General features: G+C 45.0%; 1 protein-coding gene across 2 annotated transcripts in view; it reads right to left on the bottom strand.

The window, feature by feature from the left end:
• Positions 1 to 14,451, bottom strand: part of SFMBT2 (Scm like with four mbt domains 2) — a 287,695-nt gene that overhangs the window by 77,682 nt on the left and 195,562 nt on the right. For both annotated transcript variants that reach the window (XM_075599415.1, XM_075599414.1), the window contains one exon: positions 1,925 to 2,051. In XM_075599415.1, coding sequence (XP_075455530.1) covers positions 1,925 to 2,051 — 127 coding nt within the window. The remainder of the gene's footprint in view (positions 1 to 1,924; positions 2,052 to 14,451) is intronic.

Below are 14,451 nucleotides of genomic sequence, written 5' to 3' on the forward strand. Positions count from 1 at the left end.
TTTGGGCAAGTCACTTTACGTCCCTGTGTCTCAGGCATCAAAAACATTGATTGTACCATAAACTCTACGGGGCAGGGACCTGTGCCTGGAAAAATGTCTCTGTAAAGTGCTGCGTAAAACTAGCATCGCTATATAAGAACAAACAATTATTATAATAATTATTATTATTATGATACTGGCTTTCAAAGGATCAGGTATTAGCAGCAGAAAGAGAGGTACTGTAGTATTGCCACGTCACTGCCTCTCTGTATCGGCTTGTGCATGTTTGTCCTTCTTTGTATTTGTATGTAACTCTGTTTATGTCATTAGCAAATATCGAGAAAGGCGAGTTGGCAAGAGTAACCGTGTGCGTTAACCCCGGCTGCATATCTGTGCTGTTCCTGACAGATGGTATATGGGGATGGATTGAGGAGAGATATTGTTCATTTGAGGGACCTTTGAGAAGTGGGCCAGCATGCGAGCTGTGTACTAACCCTTGTCCCGTATGCAGTATGTACGTGACAACACCTTACAGAATAAGGGCCTATGCCTTAATAATACGTTTATATTTATTTGCGAATGTACAGAAATTCACGTCTTCCTGCTTAAATACAAATAGGTGAAGAAAAGTACGGCAGGCACATTGTAGTTGGCAAGATAATGCTTTCTCAACAGATGTGCTACATTAATATTGGGAAAGCCGCCAACCACAACATGGCCAAACATCAGAGTACAAACTCTACTGAGCGTGCTGAGAACACCATATTTTCTGGAAAACTCAGCCCGGGGCCCCCAACATCCAGGAAACACCCGATTCTCAGTAAAAAAAAAAAGGCATTTAAAACATAACAAAAAAAAGAACCACAAACATGGCCATCAAGATCATCAATAAAAAGATAAAATGTCGCTTTCTTTTGGACGCGAAAACCCGGACCCTGTGGCCACGTGGTGACAAACCAACAGCTCTTGGGAGCCAGGAGGTCCCAGGATGTCGGGGTCCATGACTCCGCTCCGGTTGACCCCTAAATATGGTGCCAGCCATATCTTTTCCAACACTTTCCCAATTGTATTGTATAGTTAATATTTTCATTAAAAAGGCCCACCCTTTGCTGCGTGCTCTCACTTCCTCCAGCCCGCCAGGAAGTACAGATCTTAATCCGCTGCCTCGCTGATAAGGCTCTTGGGTGTCCAGGCATTATAGTTTTTGGGCTGTTGGATCCTTTTCTCTTTCATAATTAAAACGCACTGTTTAAAAATGATTGGCCTTGGGTGAAACCCCCCCCACAAATTACAGGCATACCCCGCATTAACGTACGCAGTAGGACCGGAGCATGTATGTAACTATGTAACACAGGCATACCCCGCATTAACGTACGCAATGGGTCCAGAGCATGTATGTAAAGCGAAAATGTACTTAAAGTGAAGCACTGCCTTTTCCCCACTTATCGATGCATGAACTGTACTGCAATCGTCATATACGTGCATAACTGATGTAAATAACGCATTTGTAACAGGCTCTATAGTCTCCCCGCTTGCGCACAGCTTCGGTACAGGTAGGGAGCCGGTATTGCTGTTCAGGACATTCTGACAGGTGCATGTGGGAGCTGCCATTTGCCTATCGCGAGTGTACTTAAAGTGAGTGTCCTTAAACCGGGGTATGCCTGTAAGTGGAAAATGGGATCCTATAGCAGGGGTAGCAAAACCCAAGTCCTCAAGGGCCACCAACAGGTCAGATGTTTAGGATATCCCGAAAATCTGACCTGTTGGTGGAACTTGAGGACATGAGTTGGCCACCCCTGATCTAAAGCATATTTACTTAATACATATTAGTAATAATAATAGTACTATTAATAATAATGAAATACAAACGGAGCATTTTCAGCATACTTTCATTTATAGTTCTCAGCATGAGAAAACACAACATTTTGGGGCATGGATGCAATACCTTCGAGGTGGATCCACAATAACCTTCCTTTTACTTTGGTGATGGAGGCGACACAGATTTCGGCTGCGTTGTTCGGGTTGACTGCCTCAAGCTTCATGTTTTTCTTAAAACCACGAGAGTTTGATGTCTGAAACGGGACAGTTATAACCGGTTATCCAATGCATGGAAAAAGACAAAACCACGACGGTAGGTTCAGTTTTGCTGCTCTCATAATACCCCCTGGGTAGTATTAAGCACTAGAACTGGACAGTTCAAATAGCCGTGTTTAGCCATCTATCGTTTAAAGGGTTAAAAAAACGTGAATTATTTTCTAGCACTTCAACAGGAAAAGGTACGTATTGTTTCACTTTACATAGTTATTGAGCATTCTATATTTTGGTGAAATTACACATAATATGCAACTTGTCAAGATTTATGATGTAGAAGTCCATCGCCAGTATGGGGCACAATAAGACTTAACAGCATTTTAGCCCAATATTTCGCCAAAGTATAAATAGCATCACATCTAATTTACCAATCCTGTATAGTTATGATGCCAACTTTGTTTTTTGCAAGAAACAAGTGTGGGGTTCCCAGCACACAAATCAAAAAGTAAAGATATAAAGTGTATTATAGAAAACGATTTTTACTAAAGTGTGTCCACATATGGGGCATACAAAATAAATACACTGCAATAATTGTCAATGTTGAATGGCACAACTGAGCAATATGCTAGAAATATCACCCAGTGATATATAGTGTCGGAAAAAGCAAGTGGAGAGGGAGAACATGGGGTAAGGGAAGGGAGGAGGAAAAGACAAGGGGAAATGGGGGGGGTGCTGGAAACCCCACACTTGTTTCGTGTATTGTCTCTTAGGAGGGTGTAGGGTCCCTCCAGGCTCCGGTCACACCACAGACACACTTTATTCATAAACGTATTCATTGAGTGCTGTTTCATTCATATACTGTTTGACAACTTTGTTTTTGTTTCTATTCAAATGAGCAAGATAATAACCCAGGGGCCACATGTGTGTGCAAGATAATAACCCAGGGGCCACATGTATGTGCAAGATAATAACCCAGGGGCCACATGTATGTGCAAGATATTAACCCAGGGGCCACATGTGTGTGCAAGATAATAACCCAGGGGCCACATGTATGTGCAATATAATAACCCAGGGGCCACATGTGTGTGCAAGATAATAACCCAGGGGCTACATGTGTGTGCAAGATAATAACCCAGGGGCCACATGTTTGTGCAAGATAATAACCCAGGGGCTACATGTATGTGCAAGATAATAACCCAGGGGCCACATGTTTGTGCAAGATAATAACCCAGGGGCCACATGTATGTGCAAGATATTAACCCAGGGGCCACATGTATGTGCAAGATAATAACCCAGGGGCCACATGTATGTACAAGATAATAACCCAGGGGCCACATGTATGTGCAAGATATTAACCCAGGGGCCACATGTGTGTGCAAGATAATAACCATGGGGCCACATGTATGTGCAATATAATAACCCAGGGGCCACATGTGTGTGCAAGATAATAACCCAGGGGCCACATGTATGTGCAAGATATTAACCCAGGGGCCACATGTATGTGCAAGATAATAACCCAGGGGCCACATGTATGTGCAAGATAATAACCCAGGGGCCACATGTATGTGCAAGATAATAACCCAGGGGCCACATGTATGTGCAATATAATAACCCAGGGGCCACATGTATGTGCAAGATAATAACCCAGGGGCCACATGTATGTGCAAGATAATAACCCAGGTATGTGAAAGATAATAACCCAGGGGCCACATGTATGTGCAAGATAATAACCCAGGGGCTACATGTCTGTGCAAGATAATAACCCAGGGGCTACATGTATGTGCAAGATAATAACCCAGGGGCCACATGTATGTGCAAGATAATAACCCAGGGGCCACATGTATGTGCAAGATAATAACCCAGGGGCCACATGTATGTGCAATATAATAACCCAGGGGCCACATGTATGTGCAAGATAATAACCCAGGGGCCACATGTATGTGCAAGATAATAACCCAGGGGCCACATGTATGTGCAAGATAATAACCCAGGGGCCACATGTTTGTGCAAGATATTAACCCAGGGGCCACATGTATGTGCAAGATAATAACCCAGGGGCCACATGTATGTGCAAGATATTAACCCAGGGGCCACATGTATGTGCAAGATATTAACCCAGGGGCCACATGTATGTGCAAGATAATAACCCAGGGGCCACATGTATGTGCAAGATAATAACCCAGGGGCCACATGTATGTGCAAGATAATAACCCAGGGGCCACATGTATGTGCAAGATAATAACCCAGGGGCCACATGTATGTGCAAGATATTAACCCAGGGGCCACATGTATGTGCAAGATATTAACCCAGGGGCCACATGTATGTGCAAGATATTAACCCAGGGGCCACATGTATGTGCAAGATATTAACCCAGGGGCCACATGTATGTGCAAGATAATAACCCAGGGGCCACATGTGTGTGCAAGATAATAACCCAGGGGCCACATGTATGTGCAAGATAATAACCCAGGGGCCACATGTATGTGCAAGATAATAACCCAGGGGCCACATGTATGTGCAAGATATTAACCCAGGGGCCACATGTGTGTGCAAGATAATAACCCAGGGGCCACATGTATGTGCAAGATAATAACCCAGGGGCCACATGTATGTGCAAGATAATAACCCAGGGGCCACATGTATGTGCAAGATAATAAGCCAGGTATGTGCAAGATAATAACCCAGGGGCCACATGTGTGTGAAAGATAATAACCCAGGGGCTACATGTGTGTGCAAGATAATAACCCAGGGGCCACATGTATGTGCAAGATAATAACCCAGGGGCTACATGTATGTGCAAGATAATAACCCAGGGGCTACATGTGTGTGCAAGATAATAACCCAGGGGCCACATGTATGTGCAAGATAATAACCCAGGGGCTACATGTGTGTGCAAGATAATAACCCAGGGGCCACATGTATGTGCAAGATAATAACCCAGGTATGTGCAAGATAATAACCCAGGTATGTGCAAGATAATAACCCAGGGGCCACATGTATGTGCAAGATAATAACCCAGGGGCTACATGTATGTGCAAGATAATAACCCAGGGGCCACATATGTGTGCAAGATAATAACCCAGGGGCTACATGTATGTGCAAGATAATAACCCAGGGGCCACATGTATGTGCAAGATAATAACCCAGGGGCTACATGTATGTGCAAGATAATAACCCAGGGGCTACATGTATGTGCAAGATAATAACCCAGGGGCTACATGTATGTGCAAGATAATAACCCAGGGGCTACATGTATGTGCAATATAATAACCCAGGGGCCACATGTATGTGCAATATAATAACCCAGGGGCAACATGTATGTGCAAGATAATAACCCATGGGCCACATGTATGTGCAAGATAATAACCCAGGGGCTACATGTGTGTGCAAGATAATAACCCAGGGGCTACATGTGTGTGCAAGATAATAACCCAGGGGCCACATGTATGTGCAAGATAATAACCCAGGGGCTACATGTATGTGCAAGATAACCCAGAGGCCACATGTATGTGCAAGATAATAACCCAGGGGCCACATGTGTGTGCAAGATAATAACCCAGGGGCCACATGTATGTGCAAGATAATAACCCAGGGGCTACATGTATGTGCAAGATAATAACCCAGGGGCCACATGTGTGTGCAAGATAATAACCCAGGGGCCACATGTATGTGCAATATAATAACCCAGGGGCTACATGTATGTGCAAGATAATAACCCAGGGGTCACATGTATGTGCAAGATAATAACCCAGGGGCTACATGTGTGTGCAAGATAATAACCCAGGGGCCACATGTGTGTGCAAGATAATAACCCAGGGGCCACATGTATGTGCAAGATAATAACCCAGGGGCTACATGTGTGTGCAAGATAATAACCCAGGGGCTACATGTGTGTGCAAGATAATAACCCAGGGGCCACATGTATGTGCAAGATAATAACCCAGGGGCTACATGTATGTGCAAGATAACCCAGAGGCCACATGTATGTGCAAGATAATAACCCAGGGGCCACATGTGTGTGCAAGATAATAACCCAGGGGCCACATGTATGTGCAAGATAATAACCCAGGGGCTACATGTATGTGCAAGATAATAACCCAGGGGCCACATGTTTGTGCAAGATAATAACCCAGGGGCTACATGTATGTGCAAGATAATAACCCAGGGGCCACATGTATGTGCAAGATAATAACCCAGGGGCCACATGTGTGTGCAAGATAATAACCCAGGGGCCACATGTATGTGCAAGATAATAACCCAGGGGCTACATGTATGTGCAAGATAATAACCCAGGGGCCACATGTGTGTGCAAGATAATAACCCAGGGGCCACATGTATGTGCAATATAATAACCCAGGGGCTACATGTATGTGCAAGATAATAACCCAGGGGTCACATGTATGTGCAAGATAATAACCCAGGGGCCACATGTTTGTGCAAGATAATAACCCAGGGGCTACATGTATGTGCAAGATAATAACCCAGGGGCTACATGTATGTGCAAGATAATAACCCAGGGGCCACATGTATGTGCAAGATAATAACCGAGGGGCTACATGTATGTGCAAGATAATAACCCAGGGGCCACATGTATGTGCAAGATAATAACCCAGGGGCCACATGTGTGTGCAAGATAATAACCCAGGGGCCACATGTGTGTGCAAGATGACAAATATATGGGGCAGGTCATTGAGGTTGCTCCCATATATTTATCTTCTTTTTTTTTTCATTCCAAACCATAAATGTGAATATTTTAATGATCTGAGGTTTGTGTTTATAAACTAGCTACGATGTGTAACCACACAGTTCAGACTATATTAAAAAATACGTTTTCACAAGAAAAGACGAGGGTGACTGCCGCGTTAAGCTTCCAACGGATGTAATCAAGCCTGCCTTACAGATATATTAAGGTACATATATATTGGAAGGAGTCGGCTCCTGCTGCTTCTTGCTCTAAATCCCAAGGTACAGTTTAGAGAAATAAAGGCAATACGTTAACCCTGTTCTCGCCCAACAGGCCTGCAACTGCTTACAAAACAACAACAACAACTGTCAACATAGGCAAATTGCACAAAAACCCTCCCGAATAACTGTTACACAAATGCATGGTGCGAGTCGCCCTCATTGTCAAAATTAGTTGAAGTAATTCAGTCTCAAAGCACTCAAGTCAAACATGTTCTTTCCAGATGATCAGCGGTCATGGAACTAAAGCTCACTTTGTCTTGGGACGGCATTTTTATGAGCTAGTGTCAAATGTGAGGAGTGTTTGGATATTAATTTAGGTCAAGTATTGGCATGTACAGCAGGGCTCTTCAACGTGTGGGCCAAATCCAGTCCCCAAAGGGGTTTGGACTGGCCCTGGGACTGTGTGCTGCAGTGAACTGCAATTTTTCATAGTGAACGTTACTTCTAAGCATGGGTGTTAGGCACGTCCTATAGTGCCGTGCGCGCGCGCGGAATTTCAGTTGGCTGACGTCAGTCAGCCTTTCTATAAAAGGGCCGCACGTGCGCGCGGCAGGGAGAGGGGAGCCGAAAGACAGCGGCGAAGATGAAGAAATTCATCTTTTCGCGCCGCTACCTGCGCTCAAATGTATGTATATGTGTGTGTATGTATGCGTGGATGTGTGTTTGTATGGATGTGTGTTTGTATGGATGTGTGTGTGTGTGTGTGTTTGTATGGATGTGTGTGTGTGTGTGTGTGTGTGTGTGTGTGTGTGTGTGTGTGTGTGTGTGTGTGTGTGTGTGTGTGTGTGTGTGTGTGTGTGTGTGTGTGTGTGTGTGTGTGTGTGTGTGTGTGTGTGTGTGTGTGTGTGTGTGTCAAGGATTGTAAAACAAAAAAAAAATATTTATTAAACTTTTTTTCTTTAAAAAAATCTATCTAGGACTTACTTTCACTAACACAACCCATGCACACACATATACTCACACATACACACACACATACTCACACACACATATACACTAACCTGCAGCTCCCGGCTCTATCTACATGAAAAGCATGCGGCATGTGCACGCGTGTTCGCATAGGAACGCGCGGCCGCATGCTGAATAGAACAGCCCTTAGACTGATGAAACGCGCACACGTAGGGTCACGTGTTCATTGAGAGCAGTTGCAGTGAGCAGTTGTTTGTAAGCTGAAAGTCGACCGGAGTAAATTGCAGCTGCACAAAGAGAGAACCAGGAAACCCCTCTTCACAGGATCCTGAGATCAGAGCTGTGTGTTGCTGGAGGACACTTTACAAGGCGACACCACGCAGAGGGAAAGTTTTGCCAGAGTGGTTGGAGCGAAGCAGCGCCCCAGCGGAGCGGCGTCTCAGCGGAGCGGCGTCCCAGCGGAGCGGCGTCCCAGCGGAGCGGCGTCCCAGAGGAGCGGCGTCCCAGAGGAACGGCGTCCCAGAGGAGCGGCGTCCCAGCGGAGCGGCGTCCCAGCGGAGCGCGTCCCAGCGGAGCGGCGTCCCAGCGGAGCGGCGTCCCAGAGGAGCGGCGTCTCAGCTGAGCGGCGTCCCAGAGGAGCGCGTCCCAGAGGAGCGGCGTCCCAGCGGAGCGGCGTCCCAGAGGAGCGGCGTCCCAGCGGAGCGGCGTCCCAGCGGAGCGGCGTCCCAGAGGAGCGGCGTCCCAGCGGAGCGGCGTCCCAGCGGAGCGCGTCCCAGCGGAGCGGCGTCCCAGCGGAGCGGCGTCCCAGAGGAGCGGCGTCCCAGAGGAGCGGCGTCCCAGCGGAGCGGCGTCCCAGCGGAGCGGCGTCCCAGAGGAGCGGCGTCCCAGAGCGGCGTCCCAGCAGAGCGCGTCCCAGCGGAGCGGCGTCCCAGCGGAGCGTGTTGGGGCATGAGATTGTTCTCATACAAAGCGCAATTTAAACGGATGTTTTTGAGTGTTCAATTGTAAATGTCCCAGGTGTATTCCATCTTTTTATACGTTATCACACCAGGATCGGCGCCTTTTCTTTTTTTTCTGTTTAGCTCACGTGGAGGGAGCTTGTTGTGCCCAAGGAGAAGGCTGCCGGGATCCAGAGATTATACAGCCAGGCTGACTTTAATAGGTCACTGTGACTGGACTTTATTGTGTGGTTTGGACATTTGTTCTTTTATCATAATTTTTATGTATTTTTACTTATTTTATATTGCATGTTTATCTCACTAGATTAAGCTTCAGCTCTACAATAGAACACAATTTACAATAGAGAGCTAGTAATCCTCTGTCTTATATGTTATGTATTAGGATTTTTTATTTAAACATTGTTTGGTTTAATCAGTTAGATTGCATTGCACCCTAGGACGCTGTCTCTTTAAAATCATACATATATACGTACAGTATATACATATGTAGCCAGGGTCCCTCCGGTCCCCCTGTCTCCCGGTTTCTTTCCCCGTTGCGTGCATGCTACTGTGGGAGCTCCCGACGACCTCAGTGACAGGGCGCCGCCATCTTTGTGTTCGTGCGTGTGCGGAGGCATGCGCAGAAGCGATGCGGCGGCCATGTTAGATTTGGCACGCAGAGTCGCGCGTGTACAGGGCGTCGCGCAGAAGCCTAAGCGGCGGCCATTACATGTAGAGCCTGAGCAGTGGAGTGTCAGGGAAGTAGCGGCGGCCATTACAGGGTTGCGCAGGCGCGGCAGACATAGCGCACGCAGTCTCAATGTTAAAGAGGGCCATAACGGACTACAACTGCCAGCAGCTTCTGGGGGCGGCCCTTTCACCTACATCACATGCAGCCAGACAGCAAATAGAGTTTGCAGCTTCTCCTGCTTTGGAGAAGGATACAATGTTGCACAGAGACCACCTAGTCAGTAGGATCCAGACAGAGATTGGGGAAGGTAGTGTACAGAGAGCAGTGCTCTGCTGTACTAGGCTACAGACACCCCAGGCCCAGGAAGGCCCCAATCCCCACTAGGTTAGTAGGTAAGTTTATGGGACGGCCCCTTAGGTAGGGACCCTGCCCTTAGCTGAGAGTGAGTCTAGTCAGTTTAGTTAGGGACACAGCTGCAGTGCTGTGTGCTCTGACAAGAAGAGACAGTGACACAGCTGCAGTGCTGTGTGCTCTGACAAGAAGAGTCAGTGTTGCTTTGCAGTGCAGCACAGCAGTTAGTTTGGCAGTTTCAGTAAAGGCCCCTTTCAGTGCAAGGGGGGGTTGCTTTCCACAGTACAGTGTTATGTGATATCACCGGTGCCAGTTGCATGTGGTGATCGCGGCCTGCGTCTGGGCTCAGACAGGCTCTACTACAAGAGACACCTCACGCGGAGGCGGATTCCTGTTCCTGCGTCAAACCCTTTTCGAAGTTCTTTAACCCGGGCACGGACGTGTATATATATTATATATATATATAATGCAGATATTATAGATGCCTGAAATATGTAAATACATTATTAAATATATCTTAAATTACATTACACTGTGGCCATCATATTCATATTCCAATCTGACCCCTTTGGAGCAGTAGCTGACAGGCACTGATGTACTGATAGAGACAATCTGATTTTGGGGGGGATGGAAGTGTGGAGGACTTTTGAACGTTTGTCTACATACATCTTTTACATCAGCATCATTTGTTTACTTTTCAGATGTGACCCTATGTATAGGCCCACGTTATGTTTTCAAACAGACATGTACAGGTGTAACGGATCTGCACATTAGTTTGCAGTTTGCCTTATAGACCTGTGCAGTCCTGGAACAGTTCCCCTGATATTCACTGTAGTCCCACACTGGGTTCACTCATTAAAGCAATGCTGTCACATGCCCCTTCTGCTATTGGTTCCCTGACCTTTAAAGACAGCTTTCCCCACAATGCTTCCCTGCCAAGCAAAATCCTTCCTGGATGTCACACGTGTTCTGCCACAAGCCCTAGGCTTGGCTCTGTTGTTTACTAACCTCTCTAGTTCTATTCCCTAGTTCCTGAGGCCTGCTTCTAGTCTTCATGCAGGGGCCTGTGTTATCCTGAGTATCCTGAGGCCAGCTACTACTCTCTACGTAGAGGCCTGCTTTCCTGAGGCCTGCTGCTAGTTTCACGCAAAGGCCTGCTGCTAGTTTCACGCAAAGGCCTGTTCCTGACTCCTGTGCTGAAGCGGAGGACTCCAGTGTGTACTTCAACTCCCTGTTTCCTGAGGCCTGCTGTCCTTCCATAGCAGAGGCCCGTCTACCGGTTCCTGGGGCCTGTAGCTCTCTCTGTCCTTGCACAGGCCCGCTCTGGACTCTTGCGCTGAAGCACTGGTTTACCGGTGCTGCCAGGCGGTGTGCCCATTCTGGTCTGCCTATCCCTTCCTGAGACCGGTACCATGGGCCATGGTCACCGCACGCGCAGAACCCGCTCACGCTCCTAAGCTGAAGCGGGGAACTCCTGACTACCTGTTGCCGAAACTCCGCTTGGATAACGGTTACCCTGATGTCTCCAGTCCTGACCATGGCTTGTCCACTGATGATGCTGCCTTCTCCAGTCCCGACCCTGCTACGTACAACTACGAACTGCGCAATCCGGATCAGCCTGCGCAGTCTAAGATCGGAGCTTATACAACCCCACCTCAGCCACGCGGTCCGACCCAGGTTTGTGGCGAGCACAACCGTGACAACAGGTAAGGTTAATTCAGGAAACACATTATCTATTTATAAAATGTTTTACCCGGAAGTAATACATTGAGAGTTACTCCTCGTTTTCAAGTATGTCCTGGGCATTATTCAGGGCCATTAATTTGCACTTTGACCCTTTGATGGGACTTCTACTGGAGAGTTCTTTAGGGTTAAAAGGTTGAGAAACATTGAGCGTTGGCTATTGACAATAGAGTAATAAGATTGTACGTTAGCATCCATTTCAGGGATTGGCAGATAACATGCGATCACAGATTTCACACTTTGCTTTTGAGGTGACATGCAGAAGATAAACATGAATTACTGTAACATAGCAGGAAGAGCATGAATAAACTCGATGCCCCACTTTTTGTGACATTACAGAATATCCTCTTTTATGATCTATGATATTGTTTAAAAAAAAAAAAAAAGAATGGACTGTTTATCGATTTGTAAAAAAGCCCTCCAGTACTCCCAGGAAGGTCTTTAGAGAAGCACTCGCATTGGGAAATTTTAGCATCCATATTTTTTTCTATATTCGTCATTTCATTTTGTATCTAAAGCCCTCTCACTGACTGCCCCACCAGTAAATATCCAACTGGCACCCTCTCTATCCACCTTTAGGACCTTTCTTAAAACACACCTTTTTATTGAAGCATATGGGTATCTCCGCTGGCTGATACTACGCATCTCATATGCCTTGACCTTGGCCCCTTGCAGAAACTCTTACCAGAACACCCCCCTACTGTCTCTGTACGTTCTCCCCACTTACCACTTAGATTGTAAGCTATTCGGGCAGGGTCTCCTTTTCCTAAATGTTACTTTTATGTCTGAAGCGCTATGTACCTGGATGGCACTATATCAATAAAGATATACTGTATATACATACATTTAAACCTTTTAGATTGTAAAGGTTGAATGTAATACATCGGCTATACAATAAGACCAATGAAGGGGTGCATTAGGGAACACATCAAACTTAATGAAAAGAAGATGCGGGACACTGTATTGATACATTTTGTAACTTATTAGCACGTCAGGTGTTTGTTTTTGACAATACAGGGAATTAAGCACGTACAATATGGGAAGATGTATTTCAAAGACTATATTGGAAGTATTTGGGATTTTTGCTTTACACATTGCCATACCCCAGGTTTTAAAAAATATATATTTGGAATAGTCATCTTTTTTCTATGATATGTTGAAGCTTTTTTACTTTAAGGTTCCCTTTTGATCCACATATCTCATCAAATTGTTACGATAGTAAGTGTAGCACACAGCGGCGGCACATGTAAGAACGGTTTCTTACATCTGATGCAATATAAACCCACAACAAGCAAATGACAAAACAAAGGGATGGAGAAAACCTTCCATAGGTGAGCACAACAGAGTGTACAAACCATTGTATTACTAGCAAAAAGGTTCTTATATATATCAATATGGCACATTGACAAAAATGTAAATACAAGTAAAATCTCATAGCATTGGAGCGAGATCACCAAATATATTGGATCTATACATATATTGCTGCATAAATCAAATAGGCCATATTATAATCAGGGGCAGAATATGGTTACTGTGGAGTCCAAATACTGTAGAATCTACTAGTCCCATGCCGAAGTACCTGGGTAGGTACTGCCAAAATCACAGTATAGTCTAAAACATGGGTGGCCAACCTTTTCTTTAATTAAAAAGTACACTCTTAAGGGGAGATTTGGTACACTCCAATTAGAGTTATCAGCGTGTGATTCCACGTTAATTGCCTTTCAAGTAAATGGCAATTAACACGGGAATAATCTATTATACACCTTATCGGAGTTTAGTGAATCCCATTCTGTAAATGTATATACTGTATTCAGTTTGTATGGAAACAGAAATATAGAATATTAACAAATAAGCACCTCTGGACCCAACGTGCCTGTCCAGTTTCCATATCCGTACTTCCTGCTTGGTCCCCATGCCTTTCCTGTTCTTCCTCATTTTTTATTCTGCAAGTATTTTTAAACTAATTTAAAAGTGCAACTTCTGTGTCCCTATTTTCAAAATAAAAGCATGTTTTGTTAAACATGTTCCTGCTGTCTGCAGTGACTCTTACCTTTCAATTTTATGATGCAAGTTTTTCCTTTCCATTTAGATAGACTAAGATTTTTGAGGATTTAAATATAGGCTACCATTTCCTCAACAAAAAAAATATAATTGTACTTGGAAATGATTCAAAAGATACAAGGAGAAAGCTAAAAGAATAACATAATGCTGAATATTTTTGCGAAGATCTTATTGTGTTATTGGGTCATGCAATAGGACAATGAACCCAAGCACACCAGCAAATCTACAACAGAATGGCTGAAAAAGAAAAGAATCAAGGTGTTGCAATGGCCCAGTCAAAGTCCACACCTCAACCCGATTTGAAATGCTGGGACTTGACCTTAAGAGAGCTGTGCATAAACAAATGGCCGCAAACCTCAATGAACTGAAGCAACGTTGTAAAGAGTGGGCCAAAATTCCTCCACAACGATGTGAGAGACTGATAAAGTCATACAGAAAACAATTACTTCAAGTTATTGCTGCTAAAGGTGGTTCTACAAGCTATTGAATCATAAGGTGTACTTGGTGTTTCACACATAGCTTCTCCATTTTGGCTTTATTTTTGTTAAATAAATCATGACACTGTGTAATATGTCATGTGTTTTTGTTCATCTGAGGTTGTATATATGTATGATTTGAAATTGAAAGGCAGACATTTAGTGAACCCTGGGAAACAGGATTTTGCTGATCATTCAGGGGAGAACCAATCGATCGGCAGATTAGGTAATTCGTTTTCAATAAAATGTTTTTTTTCCCGTTTTTATTGTTTTTTAACTGTGTTGATTGCCGCTTTAAAACCTCAC

This window comes from Ascaphus truei, chromosome 5 (genome assembly GCF_040206685.1).
Source record: "Ascaphus truei isolate aAscTru1 chromosome 5, aAscTru1.hap1, whole genome shotgun sequence".
NCBI lineage: Eukaryota > Metazoa > Chordata > Amphibia > Anura > Ascaphidae > Ascaphus > Ascaphus truei.